A 25,176-nucleotide genomic window follows, 5' to 3' on the forward strand; every position below is an offset into this window, starting at 1 on the left:
GGTGAAAGACATCTATACATCTTCAAATCCAGGAGGGGAGGAAGGGTGGGCACACATGAATCTAAGCAGATACAAGCATCAGAAATATGATTACGGTAAGTAATGTATGCCTTCTGAGGCTTGTGGATCGGCTTGGAAACAAGTGCTATGCATAGATTAGCGAGAAAGGCCTGGAGAAGGAGGTGGGTTGTGTGAAGATACAGCAGCAAATAGATGTTTTAATACCGCTTGACCCACCTGTGAGTTAGCTTTATAGTATGTATCCAAGCAGTAATGTTGTGTAAATGTGTGAATAGAAGGCTAGAGTAGAGCAGGCTCTTGGTGTGAAAGGGAAGGATCTTTTGAAAGTTGGGTGCTTTTGACTATCCATTTTGAGATAGAGGTCTTAAAGACATGATTTCCTTCTCGACCAGCTGCTATCAAAACAAAGAGCTGATCTGTTTTCTGTAGTGGTTTAGTTTTGTTTAGGTAGTATATGACCACTCTCCTTACATTTAGAGAATGGAGACTCTTTTCTGCTGAATAAGTTGGATGTTGAAAAAGGCTGGAAGTTCAATAGATTGGTTAACATGGAACTTGGAGAGGAACTAAGGTCAAAATCGAGGATGGGTTCTAAGAACCACTTTATCCTTGTAAATAATAATGAAGGGATCATGGATTTAGAGTGCTTGTAGTTCACTGACCCTTCTTATAGAAGTGATTGCCACAAGAAAAGCAGTTTAAAAGTTATATGTCTAAGACTAGCTTTGTGCATTGGCTCAAGGGGTGGACGCATGGGTTTTAGGAGTACAACATTTAGGTCCCAAACAGGTGGTGGAGGGTATAGTCTTAACTCCTTTCATGAAAGCTTTGATTACTGGAATTTTCCACCATGACACTTTGTTCTGTGGTGTAGTGTAAGCAGAGAGTGCTGCTAAATGCACGTTGAGTGAACTGAAGACTAGACACGAGTTTAGAAGGTAAAGCATATAGTGTACTAAATGCGAAGGGTAACAGTCAATTGGATTGATGCTGCACGATTGCCACCAAATGGCAAATCATTTCCATTTGTTAAAATAGTGTCTTGCATTTGGTTTCATGCCTCTTAAGATGTCCATACAACTTTTTGGAAAGTTTAAATGCCCAAACTCTACGACTTCTGGAGCCAGGCTGCCAAGTTCAGAGTTTGAGGGTATGGATGAAATGTTGTCCCCTTGTGTTGGGACAGCATGTTGTAGGGGCATGGAAGTTTGATTGTTTTGCACATCGCTAGTTTGAGTAGATGTGGAAACCATGGATGTCGAGCCCACATTGGAGCCATTAGGATTAGAATTACTTGTTCTTGGTGCATCTTGTGCCCTTATCTTGTTGAGGAGAGGTGTTGGTGGAAAAGCATAAGCAAATTTACCTGACCAACTCATCCACAGTGTGTTCCCCTTGCACCTTGGTTGGGGAAACCTGGATGCTAAGGCTGGGCATTTTACATTTTGCTTTATTGTAAACAGGTCTAAATGTGTAAGCACCCATTGGTGGAAGATAGTGTTAAATATCTGTGTGAATTTGCCACTCGTGTTCTGCTGGAAGCTGTAGATTTCTGCTTAAAGAGTCTGCTAGTGAATTATATTCCCCTGGAACATGTTGTGATTACAGGAAAATGTTGCGTTTGAGAGACCACTTCCAAATCTTTTGCGCTAACCTGGACAGACTTAGAGTGTGTCCCGCCCTCTTTGTTGAGACAGAACATAGCAGTGGTACTGTCTGAGGACTAGAACTGTGTGCCCTGCTAAGTGTTGTCAAAGTGCTCGTAGTGCTTTTAGGGTTCCATGTAATAATGTCGGCACAAAAATCTCACCATGCAAAAATCTCGCAGAAAAATGGCCGTTTTTTGTGGCGATATTATTGCATGGAACATGCAGGGGACACCCCCGCAACCCCAAACTTTTTTTTTTCTTTTTACATTTTTTTTGCTCCTGTCCCCATATATATGGTCACCCAAATAATATCGCCACAACATTTTCCCGGCGATATTATTTACTGTGACCAGATCATATGTATATATATATATATATATATATATATATATATATATATATATATATATATATATATATATATATATATATATATATATATATATATATATATATATATATATATATATATATATATATACCCAATACCGCTTTTAGGACTGCTAGCAATTCTAGTGGCTTGATGTGGTTTCTTGCTGTTGACTGTTGTCGTGCTATCAACACCCGATGAAGGTAATGTGCTCCCCATCCTGAGAGCGAGTCATCTGTTGTGAGAGTAGCCTGCACTGGTGGGTTGCGAATGTGAAAAAATTTCCCTCTTAATATATTCTCTTTGGCAGCCTTTACTATAGTTCGAAAAACAACCACTAGATCGTACCACTGACCGCTTGCCTGAGACCATTATTTCGCTAGCCACTCTTGCAATGGGTGCATGCACAGCTGCAGGTATGGGCTAGATATATGCAAGAAGCCATCATCCCGAGCAGGCGCACTGCCTTGTGCATGGGTATCTGCTGACTGACCATGTAATCCACCTGTTTTAAGAGTGTAATTACTTCTTGCAGGGTTGTCACTCAAAACCTTTGTGGTCTCACATTCGTGTTGGCTGGACGTAGGACTAGCACATGTTGGCTGGACGCTGGTCTAACACAGGGCGCATAGTTAATGCTTTCTTTGGCACTAGGAAGTACAATGAATAGATACCCTTGTTTACCTGGTGAGCTGGAACCAGATCTATTGCACCTTTTTGAAGAAGTGACTTGATTTCATTTTGTAGTATCTTTTTATGCTGTCTTCCATTCTAGAAACTTGACCGAACAACCCCCTGCCACTGGAGATACCACCCACTGATCGGATGAGATTCCCTCCCATGCGTGGGTGAATTGACGAATGCGACCTCCGACTGGAGAGGCATGGGAGGGAACCTGGACTGGCATGTCATTGGTTAGAGGCGGAGGCGCCTCTAGTAGAAAAGGGTCTGCCTCTATCTCTTCCAGAGCCCATTTGATTGTTTGATTGGTAAGGGGTGGATTGGCTTTGAGGGTTACTCCAAGAAGAGGACTGTCCCCGATTCTAGCCCTGTGAACGTGGGAATCCCTGCCTGTGAAAGGTGCAGCGTGTATTAAACATCCCCTGTTGTATATAGGGTTTGTTGGTTATCCGACCTAAAGATTTTAGGGTTTCATGTCCTTGCTTTGCACTCTTGAGTGCATCACCAACGGCTTTACCGAAAAGAACATTGGTCTCAATGGGCATATTTAACAAGGTGGCTTGAATCTCTAACTGGAGCCCCGATTGACTTAGCCAAGTGTGGCATTTTAAAAGTGTACCTTCTGCAATGATGCTCCCAGCATCGTCTGCTGCATCCAAGTTGTTTTGAGAATGCAGTTGGCAACTTGGTTACCCTCAGACACAGACTTTAAAATCTTGGATTTTAAGGGCTCTGGAACTGCATGCAGTTGTCCTTGGACTGAGTCCCAGAAGTGGCTGTTCTAATTTACTAAAAAAGTGGTATTGTTCGCAATGCCTTTTTGGTATGCTGCCAATGTAACCACCTTCCTGCCTAGTGGGCGCTTTGAAACAGTTTTGCTAACGGTTACGTGCCTAACAAATGACCAATAAATAAAATAGATAAATAGTGTGTCTAATTTTGTACTTTCTTTTTCAGGGTGTACTTCTGCAGATGCTAGCGGGGTACCTGCTCTCTTCCTCGTGGTGGTTACAACCAAGGAATCTGGTTTATAAGTTGTCCCCTAATGTAAAGGGGATCTGTAGGAGCAGGTTTAAACATTTTCTCTATTCTAGGATTAACTACTCTGGCCAATGATAGAGTTAACAAAGATGGTTGAATGCGCCTTTGTACTGATCGAAGTACAGGGATTAACTGTGTAACTGACTTTTTATCCCCTAAAATGCTGTCCACAAAATCTGTATACTGCAGGGCTTCCCGAATATCAATTTTAAAATGTTGTGCTGCTTTAATAAGTAGCTCATTATATTGTAGCCGATTGTCTATAGGAGACTCAGCGATGGGTAGGTCCTGGTCTTCTGGTGATGCAAGACAAATGTCTGAGTCATCGTCATAACACTGATCCTGTGTGAATATTGGTTACCTTGTTGTGGAGGTTCAATAATCTGATGTGTTTGGACCATGAATAGGGGCAGAATGAGTGTAAGATGTGTCTGGGGGTGTAATGAGTCAAACCTCTGTCCCCTCCCCCCCTGTGGTTGTGAAAATTGGTCAGGGCGTCTGTTCATAAAGTCCACAAAGCATGAAATACATTTCATGGTTCTTTCAAATTCTTCCCTAGTTGATTCACTGGAGCTGGGCATATTTTGAAACTGAAAAGGATCAGAGAGATCTTCGCTTTGATGTAAAGCATCTGTTAAAGTTGAGGTGTAAGAAGTGTAATGTGTCCGTTTACTCTGCGTCCATTTTGAAATGTTGTCATGCAGTGATCACGACGGTGAGGGCCCATAGGACAGGAGGCTTTGAGATAATACAGGCTTTTCCTGCTTTCTTTCGATGCCGAGTAGGGGTTGTGTGTTTAGTGTGATGGGTGGGTGTGTGTGCCTTTGTCGTCGAATGTGGTCTCCATAACAGAACCACCGCCCTCCTTAATGAAGGCAGGTACTAGCACGTGGAATCCTATCGTGTCTAGCATCACTATGTGTGCGGTAGCTGCCTCGATAGTCGGACTCTTCGCGCTCGCATCATCAATGGATGCTTCGGTATGCATGGCGCGGTAAACCCAGCGTTTTAGTGCGACGGTCCTTCAATGTTTTGGGTTTAAAGAGTTTACACGATTTGCAGTGATCTTGAGGAAGACAATGATTGCACACACGGTGCATGTCCTTCCAGGGGTATTTATGGTTACAGGACGGGCAAAATTTAAATGGTGTGTTTTCCATCTTTAATGTAAAAGGCAGCACGAAGATACATGGAACATGGAGAAAGATTAAAAGGCACTGAGTGCAAGAGTAAAATTACCACCCCCAATCTCCTTACTGTAAAAGGCGGGGCCTGGTGTAGGCCAAAGTGAACGATCGTAGAGAGTCTGTTATCTCCCTTCGAATGTCGGAATTGGAGCTGTCCATCTAAAGCAGTTGAAAAATGGTCGTCGAAACTATGGGCGAGCAAAGGTTGGAACGGCTAGTATAACTATATATAATAAATGGTGCTGGCAAGGAAACACTGCAAATAGCAATAGACTTATGATGACGGAAAACAATCTGAGGGACATCGAAGCATGAAGCACCATGGGTACAGTACATGTCACACAAGGGATAGTATTACAAACCTGTCCAGTCGATGGCCCTTTTCAAAACAAAGTCATGCAAAACTTGGTGACTACCACTAGATGTCGCCCTATGCATCACATGCGATTCCAAGCAGATCCACAAGCCTCAGAAATAAAAGTACAGTTACTGATCATGCTAAGCATATAAAAATAACATTTAAATATTGCCACACAAAACCTTATAAAATACATATACACATTCAACATTAAGAGAATAGAATTGCTTATGAATCAATTACCAGTGCAATACAGATGAGAAGTCAGGAGCAAGGAAAACAACCGCAGAGCTCCACAGAATCCACAGACCAAAAGCGTCTCTAAATCTTAACTCCAACTCTAGGATGGTTTGGGGCTTGTGTCCAAAAGTCACCAGTTCCAAATGCAGAACTTCTTTAGGCAAGTTTATATAGAAAGGAATGCAGTGGGCTGTGGTGGTGATTAAAGCAAGTTCTCAAAGTTAAATAAAAGTTCAATAAAGTGGAGGTGGGTACTCAACTCAATCTGACACACCACCGTAGGCTAGGTCAGAGTGAGTTAGGCAGGACTTCATGCCCAATACAACCCTATGGCGGACAAGGGGGGACAAAATCATGTATGATAACTTACTCTCCCCTCTGCACTCCCCCTGCACCTCCTGACTCATTCTTCCAAAGACGACTGTAGGTGTTCTGGAATTGGTCGCGGGACACAATCTTCTGCACTTGGGCCAGTTAGGAAAGGCCCAGAGGCCTTGGGTGCAGAGGTCACGTTCGGCACCCGGATTTAGTTTTGGTCAGTCACAGTGCAGAATAATTGGTTGCAGACAGATTCCAGTGGAAGACCCAAAACAATGAAAGGTGAAGACTTCTGTAGTGCAGACCACCTCAGAACACCTCACAGAATTGAAGGAGTGATCCAACGAGAGCCACCACTGGTAGGCAGCGACAGGTGATCATACAGAGGTGAACACAGAAGCAGGCCCATCACAGCTTCTCTTGGAGCGAGACAGCTGAAAATGCAGGAGCTGGCGACTTGTGGCATACATTGAAGATGTACAAAGTTCAAAGGCTCTACTCAGAACGACGGCTGCAGCGAGGTAGCCCAGGAAAGCTAGTTATTCCACTGGATGGTCCAGGGACATAGCTGAAGGTTCAGAGGGCACATATCCTTGAGCAGGGGTCGAGGCTGGTTGTTCCCACTTGTCCAGGGGGTCGAAGAACTAACAAGGGTCTTCTTGAGATCAGGCAGAGGAGCAGACTTCATGTCGACAGCCACTGGAGTCGATGCTGGTCAGCTGCAGGCATCGTCCTAAGGTTGTCATAGGGCTGCTTTTCTTTGTAGAAGTCTTGGCTCCAAACAGCTGCAGGAGCCCTCCTTTTATCCAAGATTCAAGCTGGGAGCAAGCCCAAGCCCACCAGGATCTGCACCATTCAAACAGCCAGGGGATGTCTGATCCTGAACAGCCAATGGTTATCACATCTGCCCAGCAACAGACTTTCAGGCACCAGAGGATGTGGATTGGGACAAGAGTCTCAGTCCCCTCCTGTGGCACGCACAGAAGCATGCGTGCGCACTCTGTGGCATGGCCATTTTAGGGTGCTAACCACCTTTAGTAGCCATTCACGGCAAAGGCAAAAGTGCACAAGTAAAATAACAAATACAGTAACAGTATCACAGCTGCCACCAGCCTGTTTTAGGAACACTGCCAAACATACCTTTTTCTATAATGGCTTTTTGGTTAAAGGATACAAAGTATCCTAACAGCACTTCTCTGTAAGGTGACATGTGCAATTGTATAAATACAATTCCTAAAGAGAGGCAGTCTCTCAGTAAAGACAACTTTAGGCACTAGTCCGTTTCCCCATAAGAAAGGGTAAATGGGCAAATAAAGCAGAAGGCTTTACTGACCCAAAATAAATCCAGGACAGTGCGCAAAACAAGCAAAAAAGAAAACGTTTCCATAGAAATCTATGTAGGGAAAGGTGCAAAAAGAAAATATTTCCCATTACTATGAAAAGGCAGCGTTCAATTGACGATATCCCTTCTCAAAAATGCTTTCTTAGCATCCCATAATTCTGTGAAATTTAATAAAGTTACCACCTGGCTTTAGACTGGGAAGAGCCTACATCCTTATTAATAGGGTATGGGTACATCCATCTTATTGTATGTGCTATTTATGATGGTTACAGTAGAACCTGTCTGTACATGTACAGCATACCTTTTTATTTAGTACTGATCAATCAGTCACCTTCCGAACATAAACCTTTCAGAAGCTCACATCTGCACACAGGACTTTTTGGAAGGCGATTAAGGGCAGTGTTGTTGTACATCCTTCCGAAAGGAAGCATTGGCCATGCCCCCCAATCCCGGCTTCAATAAAGAAAATGTGTCCCCAGACTACAGCTATTGCAGGAGCTTTCATTATAGGTTCTTATCAGAAGATATCCAGACAGGGTACATTGCACATGAATATTCTGTCTTAAGAACTCGTGGTAGTGTCTTCCGTCTCCTCAGGCACGGCAGCCATCAACATTTGTTGGGAAAGCAGCATGAAGAAAATCTTTCCTATCAGACTTCTAGAGGACACCCTTTCTTTTTGTTTTGTTTGGAATTCTGACTGACTTTTTGGTTTTGGATGCAAGTAAAACCTTTGATTAACTTCACTTGTCCTTTTGCTCACGGCTATGGAAAACATGATCAGTCCGTAAGACTATAAGTCTCTCTTGGTTAATTTCTTACAACTTTTCTGTAATGGCTTTTTGGTTACTTTTACACATGTGCCTATGATGAGCTGGTGTCAGTGGGTATTTTTGTACAATGCATAATACTTTTAACTTGTGCTCTTCTGCATTTACCGCAAAGAGCAAATGTGGCTAGCAACCTAGGATGACTGTGCCAGAAGGTTTGTGCTCGTCCTTTAGCCATATTGTTCTTTGGCCTTCTTCCTACCTTCTCGGGTCAGGAAATGCCATATATGGATGCCGTTTCCCTGGGAAAGCTGCCAATTTAGCGAGCAAAGAGGCGGTTTTGAGTGTGAGCCTGGATGTGAGGGCTGGGACTGTCTAGTCCCAGTACGCCATCTGGTGCCAGAATGTCTGTTGCTGGGCAGATGTTGTGGCAATTGGCTATCCAATGTTGGACAGCCACTGCCAGTTTGAATGGTGCAGAACCTTACCACTGGTGGGCTTAGACGAGCACCTAGCCCATAGTTTGGATAAAAGGAGGGCTCCAGCAGCCATTCGACAGCACATTGTTGTAGCCAAGTCGTCTACAAAGAAGAGAAACATGCTGATGACCCCACAAAGTCCCCTGCGGCAGAACAGCAAGACTTTAGTGAAGTTCCGGTGAAGCCCCGTCAGTCTGTCCTGATCCAGGACCCTAGTCGGTGCTTCGACCCATGGACCAGGTGGAACAACCAGTTTTGAACCCTGCACGAGGATCCGTGCCTTCTGAGCCTTCAGAACTGTCCCTAGACAAACCAGTGGATTGACCAGTTGTCTCCTGGTCTCCCTCACTGCATCTGTTGCAGTTCCAAGTGCATCCTTGGTGCCTGGAGGATATTCAACTTGTAGAACAAGACTCCTGCTTCTGCATTTTGAGCATTCTTGCATCAACAGAAGCCGTACAGGACCTGCTCCTCTGTCTCTAAATGATCATCCATCGTCACCCGACTGTGGTGACACCTTTTGCATTCCAGCTTATTCACATTTTAGAGTTGTTCAGAGGTAGCCTGTATCGCAGAAGTCTTCATCTTTTCTTCGCATGGCTGCTCAGTTCAAAAGGTGTCTGAACAGGTTCCTATGCACCAGGGCCAACCAAAAATAAATCCTGCATCCGAAAGGGACCTCTGCACCTGCGATTCATGGACCTTACTCAACCGATCATCCACAAGAGACTGCCCCCACCCCAATGGATTCCAGAACCTCAGCAGTGGTTTCTGGAGAAATCTGAATCTGGGGGGCTAAATTCACATACAAGTTCCTTCCCCCACACATGTTCTCCATAGGGTTGCATGTTCGTAAAATACTGTCCTTAACTACCTTTTCCTGACTTTGGTCCGTGGAGAGCTGGTCAAGGACCCCTTCCTAGGCCTATCCTGGAGATTGGGTTGGAGTTTACACTCCTGAACTAGATTTACCCATTTGCATTCACATCCTAGACACTGGCATGTCCAAATGTCTTCATAAACCTACCTGTGAATGAAGTAGAACTTTGAAACTTGTGACTTTAGGACACACGGCCCCAAACCATCTTAGGGTTGGACTCATTAAGTGTTCAGGGAACTATTCTGGGGTTATTCACAGTGTCTCTAGTGAATTTCATGCATACAAGCACTTACCTGTATTTCACTGGTTATTGAAATAAAACTTTTTTCTTCTGCAGTTTTATAGTAGTAAGTGTGACAACATGGACTAGAGGTTTTACTTGCTTAGTGTGCATTTTAGAGGCCTAAAATAATTGTATACTTTTGTACTTACCGGTCTAACTTGAATTATTGGTTTTGTTCTGTGAGCGCACATTGAAGCTATAGACCACTCTCTCAGCCCTCCTGAGACCAAGCCTTTCCGCTGTGCTACCTTATCTTGATTGGGTTACCTAGTCCTCAGTGTCTCCCTGGTCACCATAACAGGGTGGCTTCCCCAAATCCACCCCAGGGTTAATTTCGGAAATCAATCTCAACATTTTATTAATCGAATCCCAACATGCACCTTCCAAGTTCCACTATGGAGCACATTTCTGCATATTCAGGCACATTCCAAAGTATCTTAACAATTTAGCCTTCTAGAACTAATGCAAACACTGCATGAAAACAGTACCTTGAAGCAAGCACTATACACACACATTTATGCACTGAATAAATGATCCCAAATGCACTAAACCCTTTCATTTTTAGAAAGATGTCAACATGTCAAGATCATTCATACTTAAAAATCAAATGGACCACAAGTAATTATTTTAGTGGGTATTGAATAATTACACTTCAGCGTTCCAAAGCCGGGGGGCCCTGGGCTGTCCAACCATCAACTATACTAGTCCCTTTGGCATGTGGGACAACCCCGATATCCTTTCACACTACTGCAATCCCTGGCCGTAACACTCTACAAAATCCTGCGCTTTTTTTGCTTTCCAGTTATTCTATTGCTCCCATTTTCCCCTCCACTTCTAATTCTTACATACCTTCTTTCATCTCAGAGCCAGGTTTACTCCGGATAAACGTAGCCGACTGCACACCTCCGCCAACACACACATTGTTGCTTTTTAAAACTTTCGTAGTCTGATCAACCTAAAAAAAAAAAAAAGAGTGGATGAAGTTGCCAACTGTGTAGGAAGCACTTCAGAATGTTGTGAAAAAGAAAGAAGTAGGCAGAGGAGACTTGTAAACAGAACGTCATGTAAATTACACAGTTACCACCGTAAGACTCTAGGCCAGGGGGTCTGTAACCTTTCACTGTCCAGATGTTTTGCACTACAACTCCCAAAAATCTGGGGAGTTGCAGTACAAATCATTTGGAGACCTGTAGGTTGGAGACCATTGGTTGGGGCCCATCACAATGTTGAAGAATCTTGCGATTGGTTTCAGACACTTACAGTACATGCACCGGACGATACAGAAGGAGAACACCTCCTTTAGCTTGAAGTCACTTCCTCTGGACAGTCACTGGCATAATGGTTGAACTGGCAATGAGGCAGTGTTTGACGAAACTGAGACTCAGCGTTTTACATTTCCGTACCAGCAATATGTGTTTTCAATACGTTCAAAATGTGGACAAATTAGCAAGATCGGTTTATTTATTTTAAAAAAAATCCTTTTCTTTTACCGCCTCATGTACAAGGAGTGATCGTTGTGCCAGCTTACCAGTTTCCAGACTATCAATTGCCCCGTTTTAAAAGAGGAAGTATAGTTACCCATCAGGAAAGACATTACCCCTGATGTATGAATCCCCTCCATTCAACTAAGTTCCTTATGAAACTAGGGGGATTTCAACCCTTCATTGCTGTAAATAGAAACTATTGCCTACTATTAACTACACGACAGCTGCAAAAGGGGATCTGTTGGCAGTCACAATAGTGCAGATATTTTTAGCGATTTCCCCACTAAATTCAAAATAAAAGTATCAGGCACTACACTGCAATAAGCTCTGTTAGAGTAAGGAAAAGTGGCTAGGGAGGTGGGAGACCCCCTCAAAGGTTAAGGAAAAGTTGTGCAGGGACCCCACTGACTGCAAGTAGCAATTGTCTCTTTTTGGAATACCATTTTTGTAATAAAAACTGAAAACGTATTAAACGTGTTTTATGGCTTTTGAGAACTTTGTCACAGGTGTTAAAGTAACAGATTGTAGTTGCATGTTTGCACTTTGTTTTGTGTGGTGAACGGGACCTTTTCAGTCCAAATAATGAGATTCTAATTTTTTGTATTAGCTCACAAGGCCAGTTTAACCACACTGTTTAACCTTTCCTAGTGGAGGCCTAATATTACCGTGTTGGGGGAGTCATCGAAATTGTAGAATCAATGTTTCATTAATTACTGTGCTTTTATTAGGTTAATGCTTTGTTGAGTGCAAGTAGTATACATCCCCAGATCAAACTGGTTAAACATTTTATGCATTAATGCATGTATTGTTTTGTGTTTAAAATACATTCTTTTATTAAGATTATTCAATTAATGAAGAAATAGTCAGTCTGGAAAGGTGAAGCAATTTACCATAATCATTAAAAGTTCTTTTATAGGCTAAATTAATACATTTTCGAGCACTTGTGCCAGGGTGTTACCTTGATACATCAATTTCCTGAATGAAGGAACATATAGTCATATTTTAAAGTGAATAATATTACAATAATTAAATGCATATTATTGCTACACTATGAATTTGACATTTACCACAGGTAAAAATATTTCTATGGACATCACAAACACCAGAGCTTGCATATGGTCCGATCATCACTTTGTGGAGTGCCTTATTGGTCTCACCAGAAAACCTCTAAAAGTGCCTAATTTTCCAAAAAGTATAGTTAGAAGAAAACTCTTTTTAGACAGTAGTCCAGTCTTGGTTTACTCTTGCCCTGGCCAACTTAGAAAAGACGCAGGCAGAACGGACCAGGGAGAAAAATCAAACCACTGAAAATAAATCTATTTGGAAATTGCTACAAAAAGAATTATGAAACTAAAATCTTGGAAGCAAAAATACATGTTTACAATAAGGAAATTGAGATGGCAGGGAACAGCTCCAAGAAATTATGAGATATATGGGAACCTTTCAGAAGCCATTGCTTCACCCTCAGTCCTTTGTACCATGCAGGGAAGATTGCAATATGGTTCAACAGACATTTGCTAATAAAATTGCCTCGGCTCAAGCAAAAATGTCCAATGCACTGAATGATGATAGGCGTCACGAAACCCAGATTTTGAGTAAGGAACAAGTTACTTACCTGCAACTGTTGTTCTCCAGCATGGGTCTGGCATGGATTCACATGCTCATGAATATTCCCCGTCGTCAGGCTGGGAATCCTCGGTAAAGAAAAAACCAGTATCAGTTTCGTTTCTGATCTGTCTTTCGTAGTAATAATCAATCACTGATCTCTGCGTCATACTGACCACAGCCAATGACTGCCCTCTACCTAAGCCCCGCCTCTGGCAGCCATCTTCAGATTTGGAAGCACGTGAAGTGGCAGTATGACCAAGTGAAGAGCCGCAGAGGGGTAGGCGGGAGGGTTCGCATGTGAATCCATGCCAGACCCATGCTGGAGAACAACAGTTACAGGTAAGTAACTTGTTCCTTCTCCAGCATGGGGTCTGGCATGGATTCAAATGCTCATGAATAAAGAATACATAGCAGTACACACATGCACAACCACGGGAGGTGGCAAAGGCTCAACATTAAGCATCACATCAAACTCAACATTAAGCATCTTACCTCCTCACCAGGCTCACCTCAGGCGAACAGGTTGCGCAGCACTGCTTGGCCGACCCTGGACTCCTCCCTGGAATCCCGGTCGACGCAGTAGAATTTCGTGAAGGTGTGCGTCGACCTCCACGTAGCAGCCCTGCATATGTCCAGCAGGGGCACACCAGATAGGAACGCCGTGGTAGCTGCGATCGCTCTGGTGGAATGGGCTCTCGGACGGCCAGGCAGCGGTCGGTTTGCCAACCGGTGACAGTACATGATACAGCCGGAGAGCCATCTGGAAATGAAGCCTTCGAGAGAGCCTTCCCCTGATTGACAGGTCCAAAGTTCACAAAGAGTTGCGACGTCTTCCGAAAACACTTCGTGCGGTCCACGTAGAACTTTAGCGCTCTAGCCACATCCAGCGAGTGCAAAGTCCTCTCAGCCGGCGACGAAGGCGACGGGAAGAACACAGGCAACACCAAGGGTTCGTTGAGATGGAAGTCCGACGGTACCTTGGGCATGAAGGAGGGGTGCGTCCTGAGCACTACCCTCGTTGCGTGAAAAGTCAAGTACGGGGCCTTGCAGGAAAGGGCCTGGATCTCTCCCACTCGACGTGCGGAGGTGATGGCCACAAGAAACGCTGTTTTCCACGACAGAAATTTCAACGGAGCTGAGTGCAGAGGCTCGAACGGAGGTCCCATGAGCTTCGTCAGCACCACGTTGAGCTCCCACGCCGGGGCCGGAGCCTTCACCGGCGGGAACGATCTGAACAGTCCCTTCATGAACTCTTTCACCAGACGATGAGACCACAAGGACGTCCGCCCCGTGGTCCTGGTGTATCGGGAGATCGCAGCAAGATGAATCTTGATGGACGCGTGTGCCAGTCCAGCTTTGGCCAGCGTCAGCAGGTACGGCAGTACTTGGGGGGCCGTAATCCGTAGAGGGTTAATCTTCTGTGCGTGGCACCAGACAGAGAACCTCTTCCATTTGTGTCCGTAGCATTTAAGAGTCGAGGACGCCCTGGCCTTTGCAAGAACCTCTCTGCAGTCGGCCGGTATGTCGTATCCTCCAAACTCTAGCGCTGCAGGAGCCAGGCCCGCAAGTTCAGCGATTTCGGGTCGTGGTGGAGGATGGCGCCTCCTTCTCTGGAGAGTAGATCCGCGTCCACCGGCAGCTTGATTGGCGGGGACGCTGACAAGTCCAGAAGCTCCGGGAACCATATCTGCCTCGGCCACGCAGGTGCAACGAGGATCATCCTGCACCGTGACCTCTTGAGCTGGTTGACGAGCCGGATTAGCAGTGGCAAGGGAGGGAACGCGTAGAGGAACAGGCCCTCCCAGGGGAACGAGAAGGCATCGCCCATGCTCCTCGCCTGGGGAAACCTGCTGGCGAACCTCCGGCACTTGGAGTTCGTCGCCGTCGCGAACAGGTCGATCTGGGGTGTGCCCCACCGTCGGAAGAGGCGATCCACTAGATCCTGCCGTAGCTCCCACTCGTGGCACGAGCGCAGCTCCCTGCTGAGTGAGTCGGCGATGGTGTTTATCCCTGCCAGATGAAACAGCACCAGAAATATCCTTTGGGCGATGGCCCAATGCCACAGATCCTGCGCCTCCTTGGACAGTGCTGGGGACCTGGTTCCGCCCTGTTTCCTGATGTAAAACATGGTGGTGGTGTTGTCGGTGAAGATCCTCACCACCTTGCCCTTGAGGGACGGAAGGAAGGACCTGAGGGCCCAAAACACTGCACGGAGCTCCAGGACGTTGATATGTAGGGATTTCTCCGTCGAGAGCCAAAGGCCTCTTGCGTGCAGATTTTCGGTGTGCGCTCCCCACCCTTCCAGGGAGGCATCCGTGGTCACTGTCTCCTGGTGGGCTGGGGTCTGGAAGTCCAAGCCCGCCGTCAGATGCGCGCGGGTGCCCCACCACCGGATCGCTCGTAGGAAGCTCTCGTCGAGTGTGATCCTTTCCTCGAAGCTGCCCGTCGTTTGGATCCAGCGCGCGTCCAGGAACTCCTGCAACGGGCGCATCCGGAGCCTGCACATGGGAATGAGGTAGATGCAGGAAGACATCATTCCGAGGAGGGACTTGATGGACCTCACCTTGGCCGCGTCGGCCACCAACATCTGCTGCACCTTGCCCAGGATGGTCCTGGTCCTCTCCTCCGACGGGGAGGCCAGAAGAGACACTGTGTTGAGCCTCGCTCCCAGAAACAGAGCGTCTTGCGCGGGTACCAGGTGGGATTTGGCGTAGTTCACGGAGAATCCCAGGTCCGTGAGAAGTTGGACGGTCCTTGCCGTGTGAACCACGGCGAGCTCCCTCGTCTTGGCTCGGATGAGCCAGTCGTCCAGGTAGGGGTAGACGTGGACCCCCTCGCGGCGCAGCTGCGCCGCCACCGGTGCGAGGCACTTGGTGAATACCCTGGGTGCCGACCGTAGTCCGAAGGGGAGGGCTTTGAACTGGTAATGACGCCCTTGGACCACAAACCTGAGGAATTTTCGGTGCCCCTTTAGGATGGGAATATGGAAGTAGGCATCCTCCAAATCCAACGACGACAGGAAGTCTCCCTCCTCCAGCTGACCCAGGACGTGTTGGAGGGTGAACATCCGGAACTTCTGCGCCTTGATGAACTTGTTCAGACGTCGCAGGTCCAGGATGGGGCGCCATCCCCCCAGTCTTCTTCACGAGGAAGTATCTCGAGTAAACTCCAGAGCCCCGAAGCCTCTTTGGGACGAGTTCGATGGCGCCCTTCCTGAGCATCGCTTTCACCTCCAGGAGAAGTTGAGGGACGTGAAGTTCTTTCCTGGCCACGGGGGGGGACGCGCGGGCACCTTCTCTGGAACTGGAGCGCGTGGCCCCGGGCCAAGGCGTCCAGCACCCAACGGTCGGTGGAGATGGACTCCCACACGCTGACGAAGCTCGCCAGCCGGCCTCCCACCGGGGTGCTTCGGTGGGGGCCCGACCCCACGGCCGGTTCAATCCTGCTTCGACGAGGCTTTGCCGCCTTGACCTCCTTGGCGACGACGGCGGGGTCCGCCAGACTTGCCTCGTCCTCTGTAGGCCTCCTGAGACGACGAGCGGGCCGCTTGACGGTAGGTGGAGAAACCGCCGCCGGAACCTTTGGAGGCGCCCTTGCCTCCGCTGCTCCGAAAGGGCGTCCGTCGTTGTTGCAGAACTCCCAGGGCCCGGGCCGTCTCAGTGTCCGCTTTAATGGCCTGAAGGGAATCGTCCACTGTTTTCCCAAACAGGTTGTTCCCATCGAAGGGCATGTCCAGGACTCTGGTCTGAACGTCTTGACGGAAGTCCGTAGCCTTGAGCCATCCACGCCGCCCAAGGCAAACGCCGCTGCCCAACTGGCGGAACCCAGTGTCGGCGATGTCCGTCGCAACGGTAATGGCGTGGTCCGAAGCCACCTCACCTTCCTGCAGGATCTCCAGGGCCTCTGTCCTCTTGTCGTCCGGCAGGAAGTCCAGCAGGGGAGCCAGTTTGTACCAGAGCTCCCTATCGTAGCGGGCCACGATAGCCAAGGCGTTGGCCACTTTAATCGTCGTCGCTGCCGACGAGATGACTCTGCGTCCCATAGCGTCCAATTTCTTTCCCTCACCGTCCGGTGGGGAAGTCGATGTGGAGGCCGCACCCCCCACCCCCGCTTTCTTCCTGGCCGCCGCGGAGACGACGGAGTCCGGGGTAGGCTGCGCCCGGAGGCACAGGGGGGCCGTGTCCGGGACCCGGTACTTCTTCTCATACCGGTCTCTTCTAGCTGGCGTCGTGGAAGGGTTCTTGAGGAGGGTGAGGCCCTCATCCCAAATGTCGTCCAATAGAGGCACTGAGAGGACCGTCTTCCTCTTGGCCTCGCGCCGCTGATAAAGGAAACCTTCCTTCTTCTCCTCCTCAGGGCAGAGTTGGAAAAGCTCGGATGCCCTGGTGATCATGGAGTGGAACGATCCAATCTCGTCGGGCGGAGAAGCCCTGGTGGGAGGCGACGACGGTAAATCGTCCGTACCCGTTGCTGCCGCGTCAGTCCCCGTATCATCCCCTCGGGTGGACGGGGAGGAGGGCTGGACGGGGCGCGACGGCTGAAAAGGAGGTGGAGGGTGGATCCTTCTTTTCTTAGTAGGGGGGGCACCAGAAGGTCCCGGTTCTGGGTCCCCCGACGGGAGAGGTTCCTCCGTCGGCAACGGTAGTCTCGTCCTTATCTCTGAACATAAGGACTGTATAGCCAACAAAATGGCCGCCGAGTTGTCTTGCGGTGCTGGCAGAGGGGAATCCGACGGGCGATCAGGGGCCCCGGGATCCATCCCGACGGGCCGGTCTTCTTCCACGCCGAGGCCGTGGCTTAAGACCTCGACCAATTCCTCCTCCGAGGTTGAAGCCGAATCTACGACGACGCCCTGCCCCCCCCTTTCTCTTCCCCTCGGGGGATTTCACGGGGGTCCTATCGATGGGCACAAAAGAGGACTCCCTCCGAGGTGACAGGGAGACTCTGAGCCCCGAGGTCGCCACCACTGGTGTAGCCTGCACAGGCTGAGCCAGGGCCGCCGCGACAGTTTCGATAGAGGGCTTGGCCGGATGGATTAAGGCCTTCACCACCTTAGGTGCGCTCACCGCCTTATCCTTGGGGGGGGGGGGGGGACACCGCCTCGCTCCCCCTCCGCCTTCGAGCTCGACCGGGGCCTCTCCAGGAGCTTCGCCGGGTGCTCGGCCTTCCTCTTACCCGACCCAGAGCGTTGGCTCGTGGTTGATGGTGCGCCCTGCCTGGCGCCCGTAGAGCCCGACCGTTCGCCGCTCCCGGTGCCAGCGGACTCGCGGTGCTTGGCCTTATGTTGGACCCCCGTCGCCGGGGCGTCCTCAAAGGTCTTAGAAGACCGCTCGGTTTTCTTCTTCTTCTCGCCGGACGGGCTCTTCCCTTCTAGCCAGTTGGCGAGACGTTGATGGCGGTCCTTCATGGTCCGCTCCGACATGTTGCCGCAAAACGCACAGTCCTTCTCCACGTGCGTCTTGTCCTCATGTAGGCAGTAGAGACAAAAGGAGTGTTCGTCCTCCTTGAAGACGTTCTGAAGCTGGCATCCAGGGCAGACCCTGAACAGCTTTCCGGGCGTCGAGCTTCCCTTCTCCTGGGCCATGACTGGGCCTGAGAAACTTCTGGAGTCATCCAAAAGCATAGCTCGACGAATCTTCACCCTTGAGGGGCGCAGACGAATCCGACACGGGTCCCCGTTGATCGGATAGAGAGTCGGTGGAGCTTGAGGCTCTTTTGACCGAAAAAATGAAGTTTTTGAGAAAAAAACGTGAAAAAATAGCACTAACGCTCGAGAGCAATAGCACGAGGATCCCAACACATGAACGTGCGGTAAAAATCTGAAGATGGCTGCCAGAGGCGGGGCTTAGGTAGAGGGCAGTCATTGGCTGTGGTCAGTATGACGCAGAGATCAGTGATTGGTTATTACTACGAAAGACAGATCAGAAACGAAACTGATACTGGTTTTTTCTTTACCGAGGATTCCCAGCCTGACGACGGGGAATATTCATGAGCATGTGAATCCATGCCAGACCCCATGCTGGAGAAAGTGGATTTAGATCATCCTTTTTCCCTTAAAGCAGTATCTGATGACGAAATGTATCTTTTTCTCAAATCTATGCATCCAACTTTCTGCTTAGGCGAGATTCCTCTATCGAAGTTCATCCTGGTTAACCCTAACATCTTCGTACCTTATTTGGTACGCTTTGTAAATTCCTCCTTCAGTCATGGCACCATTCCTGATGCCTTCAAACAAGTAGCAGTCACCGCCATGCCAAAAAAACCAAGCCTCAGCCCAAAGGATCCCAGTAACTTGTGACCTATTACGAACATGTTTCTTTTGAAGATTATTGATAAAGTAGCAACTTCCCAGCTGCAACTCCATCTAGACAACTCTGGTATCCTCCATCCTATGCAATCAGGCTTCCGTGCCCATCATGGCACAGAAAGCACTTTGTTTGATCTTCCGTCACACATGCTTGGGATCCTGGAGGAGGGTAAATCCGGGTTATTAGTACCCTTTGATTTGTCAACAGGTTTTGATCTGCTTGATCGCAAACGCCTTCTGGACACACTTCTCACCATCTGCGAGTGTTCCAAAGAGACTACAAATTGATCAGCTCCTTTTTGAGCAATAGGAAATATCGTGTGTTCTGTGGCAATGCTGCCTCTGAGGAGGAACTAATACTCCACAGAGTGCCGCAGGGACCCCGTCTGTCACCAGCGTTGTTTAATTTATATGTTAAGCCCCTTTGTGATCTTCTAACCATCCTGGGCATTCAATTTACCAACTATGCTGATGAGAGACAGCTCCTGATGGAATTAAGCGGTGACCACAAGGCTGATTCAGCCAGGCTTGATTACATCTATGGCTCGATAAAGGACTGGACCTCCAGGAACTGTATGTGTTTAAACTCTACCAAAACCTAACTTATGATCTTCGGTGCCACTCAGGCCATAGCCAAGCTTGGTCCAGAATACGCACATCTAAATATAGAAGGTAATCGCATAGACGATTCACACAAGGTTAAGACACTGGGTGTTTACATGGAAGTCTCCCTCAACGCTGACACTCACGTTGACGCAGTGGCTAGTAGCTCACAATACCATCTAAAAATGCAGACACATTCCAAATCTTTGTCTCTGAAAAATCACTAAATCATGGTCTAAGCAATTATCATGCCTCACTTGGACTATTGCAACACCCTATTTTTGGGAGCCAGTAAAAATGTGTCTTCAAATGCTCAAAAAATGAGGCTGTTCGCATTGTATCTGATATTCCAAAGAATGAAAACATAATCGCAGCAAGGAAAAAGCTTCATTGGTTTACAGTTTCAACAAGACTAAGATTCAAGGTCCTTTCCCTAACACACCACATGCATTTATGGCAACGCTCCTGCCTAACTTAAGGAGCGTATGTACCTATAGATACTGTCTAGGCAACTTTGCTCTAGTAGGCAAGGGTCATCTGTTCCAAGAATCAGAAAGACCTGGAGGTCCTTTACGGTCCTTCAATGTCTTTGCTGCTCAGGTGTGGAACACCTTGCCTGTAGAGCTGCACTTGGAATTACGACAACTGCCATTCTGGAAACACCTAAAAACTTGACTTTTTGAATAATCATACCCCATTTCTCATCGACTCGCTGCACTGGTTGGCAAGCACTAGACTGTTTTGTCCAGTCATTTGAAGTCCTTTGTGTTTGTGTTAAGCGCCCTGATGCTTGTGGGCTTTGCCGCTATATAAATAAATGCAAATAACAAGCAAACAGGTATGTTATGTGGTCTTCTACCCTTCTACCACCCACTTTTGCCAGTTGTGTGGTCACTCTGCGCTGTGGCGGACCTGCAATGGAAGGAGGGTTGGGGCGGGGGTTGTTAATGGAATTGGTATGGAGAAGAGGGAGAGAGCTTTGATGTGCTGTTGGCAGCTCCAGTTCAGAAAAATCAGTCACTGAGCGTTGGTTAGTTTTGGTTGGTAGCCACCATGTGGTGTTGGGCTATGATTGTGCATGGGTGATTTGTGTGTGCGTGTGATTGGTTTATTATTGGGTGTTGTGAAGTATGTGCGGTTTGTGGTGCGGTAGAGGTTTGGTTATGTTTAGCTTAGAGTTTTCAGGACAGTTAGTTAAGTGCAACACATTTCCGACTCCCAAAATCCATCTAAGTGCAGCACACAGATAAGTTCCAATAGTTCTATCGCGCTATCTAGGGGGTGAAGCTGGTAGACTGATAAACTGGTATGACGATTAGCACCAAACATTTTGCAGGTCTACAACAATTAATCCATACTAAACCATTGCATTGGTTTTCAACCTCATTAGGAACACCGTTATAAAATCTTAATCTCGCACACCACAGATGGTTTCCAGCCATACAGACATTACATGTATTACATTAGGGAGAACAAACAGCTACCTTTTTCTTCAACCATGCCAATGTTTTCTCTCTGCTATATTTGTAAAATTTCTTATTGCCGATTTCTGAAAAACAAAAAAAAAAAAAGTAATTGGCAGTGCCAGACATCATAGCTATGCTACTACAGTTTCTCCCTGGACATACAACTGGTCTTCAAAAGAAACAAAACCCTCCTTAATTTCACAGGGCACATGAAAAAGGATATTGTGGCAGCCCTCCTTACTGTGTGTGCAGGCAGCTCCTTCACGACCTGGGATGTGTATATAGTTTGATCAATTTTTTACATTTTGTATTCTTGTGACATTGGCACTTAGGTAACCTGTGGAAAGTAGCAAGATAGGGTCAGTAGTATAGGATTGTGTCTGGTCAGTTGTGACAATTGGATTGATTCACACCTATCACTTCACATCTATTGCCAATTTCTTGTTTGAATATCCTTACTCTAACCTGTTGTTAAATAAAGAAGACTTGCTTTCTTTGTGCTGTATATTTGAATACCATCATGTATAGGTCTCTGACTGTATTATAGTTCTACTAGCATGGTATGTTTGGTTTGGACAACAGGCCTTATGTGGGGTTTTATTGTTTTGCCATTCAGTTGCCTTAATTGTTTAATTTGAAAATGTATTATATTCTATTATGTGTATGTTTTTAGGACCCATGGGCCTACTGAATAAATCACATTTTTTTTTAATAACATTGTGTGTCTTCTAAACATTTATTCAAATATGATTTATGAAAGCCATGTGTTCTATTAAGGGTGAGGCAGTACAGTCAGAATCTTAAGTGGTTCATTTAGGGGACTCTCCTCTGTGTGATAGTAGTTTAGCTCATTTGTCCCCATCATGCTTTGAGTTTTTCCCTTTTCTTACGCCTTCATGACAGAGCAGCAGGGGTAGTCTGCATGTTGCTTAAATTGCATGTACAACCATCTGGTTGGCGTGAAGATTGCAATCTTGTAATCCTGCTGTATAGTGGGTTCGCAAGCAAAGAGGTTAAGATTGACCTGGTTGCCTTGCTTTTCCACATGGTGTATTCCATATGCTTTCATGTCTCTTAGTTCAGGTTGCCCTAATTCGGTTGTATTTGTGAGCTATTAGGCTCGTATTGCACAATTATCAACATTTATAGTTACACCTGTCTTTTTCAAAACTGTTAATCACGGGGTGCTCTACGTATAGTCTTGGTAGGCAGCGTGTGCATTGTTGGTCTCCCGGTTCCTGCGAGTGAACATTAATGGTGCTGGAATAGATACTGGTGCCCTCTCTGAGCCAATTGCATTGCCCTACCCTGGAAAAATGTTTATTTCTAACAGGTGGAATAAGCTTCCCTTGAATAGTTAGTTTTGCGCTGTAGACATGCTGTTGTAAGCAAAATACTGTTATCATTGGAGTTGACTATAGATTATCCATAGGCCCCCGCGGGGGGGGGGGGGGGGGGGGGGGGGGGGGGTGTGTGTGTGTGTGTGTGTGTGTGTGTGTGTGTGTGTGTGTGTGTGTGTGTGTGTGTGTGTGTGTGTGTGTGTGTGTGTGTGTGTGTGTGTGTGTGTGTGTGTGTGTGTGTGTGTGTGTGTGTGTGTGTGTGTGTGTGTGTGTGTGTGTGTGTGTGTGTGTGTGTGTGTGTGTGTGTGTGTGTGTGTGTGTGTGTGTGTGTGTGTGTGTGTGTGTGTGTGTGTGTGTGTGTGTGTGTGTATATATATATATATATATATATATATATATATATATATATATATAGCTCCAGCATTGCAACAGATTATTCTATTGGTTTGGTGGTTTAGAGATTGGATCTGCATATGCAGCCTTAGTTGGGTTGTGGCGTTAGAGTGGGTGCCTGACCAGTTATTGATTAGTTTTTACTTGTGTGCCTTTGGAAATTTAGCACTCGGGGTACTGTAGGAAGAGGGGAACGCTGCATTCTTTGATAATGCCGACCAGGTGGTACTTTCTCAGGTATGATATGCCTTGGTGTTGTACGTTTGCATGGATTATGGATTTCATGAAGCTCCGTCACCCCTTTGCTTAAAGTGTTTTTAATGTTTTTTCAAGTCTCTCAAATATATATATATGTTATATTACTCACCGTAATCGTATTTCTGATGCTTGAATCTGCTTAGATTCACATGCTGTGCACAGGCCGACATCTAGTGAAAGTTGCAGAGTATTAGAGCTTGTTTTTCGAAACTCGAAAAGGGGCGTCGAACCAGGGTGTGCCAGTAATACTATCCCTAGTGTGACGTCCCCTGTACCCATGATCCCTCACGCGTGTAGGACCCTCAGGTTGTTTTTCTGACATGAGGTAGCTTGAGGAGTAGCGCGAGTACAGAGTATTCAAGCAGATAAGATAGATAAGACTACAAGCATCCATGCGCCTTCCCTCAGAGTGGAGGAAGGGCGGGCATATGTGAATCTAAGCAGATACAAGCATCAGAAATACGATTACGGTGAGTAATGTATCCCTTCTGAGGCTTGTGGAATCTGTTTAGATCACATGCTGTGCATAGATTAGTGAGCAATGTTAGAAGAAGGCGGTGGGATGTGAAGTTTCATGAGCGAACAGATGTCTTAGAGCTGCTTGTCCCTCTTGAGTATCTGTCTTGGAACCAGTGTCAATGCAGTAGTGCTGAGTAAAGGTGTGAATAGAGCTCCATGTAGCTGCTTTGCAAATGCTGTCGGGTACATTTGCAATGAAAGCCAGAGTGGCTCCAGTACCTCTTGTAGAGTGGGCCCTTGGCGTAAAAGGCAGCGTTTTATCAGAAAGAATAGCACAGTTGGATACATCTGACTATCCACCTAGAGATGGCATTCTTAGAGACGCAATCTCCTTCTCTGCCTGGAGCTATGTTGACGAACAGCTGATCTGTCTTTCTTAGCGGTCTGGTCTTGTCTACATAGTAGGACCACCCTCCTCACATCTAGTGTGTGGAGTTTCACCTCAGCAGAGCTTTTGGGTTCTTGGAAGAAGGCAGATAGCTCAATAGACTGGTTAACATGGAATTTGGAAATTAACTAGGGCGAGTGCTTCAACCCAGTTTATCCTTATGAATAGTAAAGAAAGGATCCTGCACTGACAGAGCTTGAATTTCATTGATCCTTCGTATGGAGGTGATGGCTAATAAGAAGGCAGTTTTATAAGTCAGGTGTTTGAGACTAGATTTGTGCATGGGCTCAAAGGGAGGTCCCATGAGCTTAGCAAGTACCACATTAAGGTCCCAACCTGGTGGTGGGTTAGAAAGAGGGTGGAGTCTCTTTACCCCTTCCATAAATGCTTTGACGACTGGCACTTTCCACCATGACACCTTGTTATGGGAAATGGTGTAGGATGATAAAGCTGCCAGGTGCACTTTAAGTTAAACACCAACCCTGCATCAAGTAGGTGGAGCAGATAGGTGACAACATTAGAAGGAGTACAATCAACTGGGTTGAGTTGCTTATTCTGGCACCAAATAACAAATCGTTTCCATTTGTCACAGTAACAGTGCCTCGTGTTAGGTTTTCTCGACTCTTTCAAGATATCCATACATCTCTGGGGTAAATTGAGCTGCCCGAACTCTATGACTTCACGAGCCATGCTGCCAAGTTCATCGAGTTGGGCTGAGGATGCACTGATAGCCCCTCGTGCAGGAAGAGTAGGTTGTACCGGCACGGGAGTTTGATGCGGTCGCACACCGCCAGTTTGCGTAGGTGTGGATACCATGGTTGTCTCGCCCACATAGGAGCAACCAGAATGAGTGTCATCGGTTCCCTGTGGATCTTGTTCACCACTTTCTGAATCTGAAGGGGTTGGTGGAAAAGCGTAGGCAAACATCCCTGACCAATTCATCCATAGGGCGTTGCCCTTGGAGCCTGGCTGGGGGAACCTGGATGCGAAGACTGGGCATCGTCTGTTTTCGCTTGTGGCAAATAGGTCTATGATGAGGAAACCCCATTGAGAGAAGAGGTCTCCTACACTTCTTTGTGTAGTCGCTACTCGTGTTCCTCTGGGAGGGGATCTCTGCTCAGAGCATCTGCTAGCAAGTTGAGTTCCCCTGGAACATGTTGGGATGACAAGTAAATCTTCCGTTTGTGTGCC

At 46.9% G+C, this 25,176-nt stretch overlaps 1 protein-coding gene across 3 annotated transcripts in view; it reads right to left on the minus strand.

The window, feature by feature from the left end:
• Positions 1-25,176, minus strand: part of RNASEH2B (ribonuclease H2 subunit B) — a 376,916-nt gene that overhangs the window by 78,963 nt on the left and 272,777 nt on the right. For all 3 annotated transcript variants that reach the window (XM_069639895.1, XM_069639894.1, XM_069639896.1), the window contains 2 exons: positions 21,106-21,170; positions 10,469-10,574 (listed from right to left, as the gene is read on the minus strand). In XM_069639895.1, coding sequence (XP_069495996.1) covers positions 10,469-10,574; positions 21,106-21,170 — 171 coding nt within the window. The remainder of the gene's footprint in view (positions 1-10,468; positions 10,575-21,105; positions 21,171-25,176) is intronic.

This window comes from Ambystoma mexicanum, chromosome 7q, assembly GCF_040938575.1.
Source record: "Ambystoma mexicanum isolate Mex_15411 chromosome 7q, UKY_AmexF1_1, whole genome shotgun sequence".
Classification (NCBI taxonomy): domain Eukaryota; kingdom Metazoa; phylum Chordata; class Amphibia; order Caudata; family Ambystomatidae; genus Ambystoma; species Ambystoma mexicanum.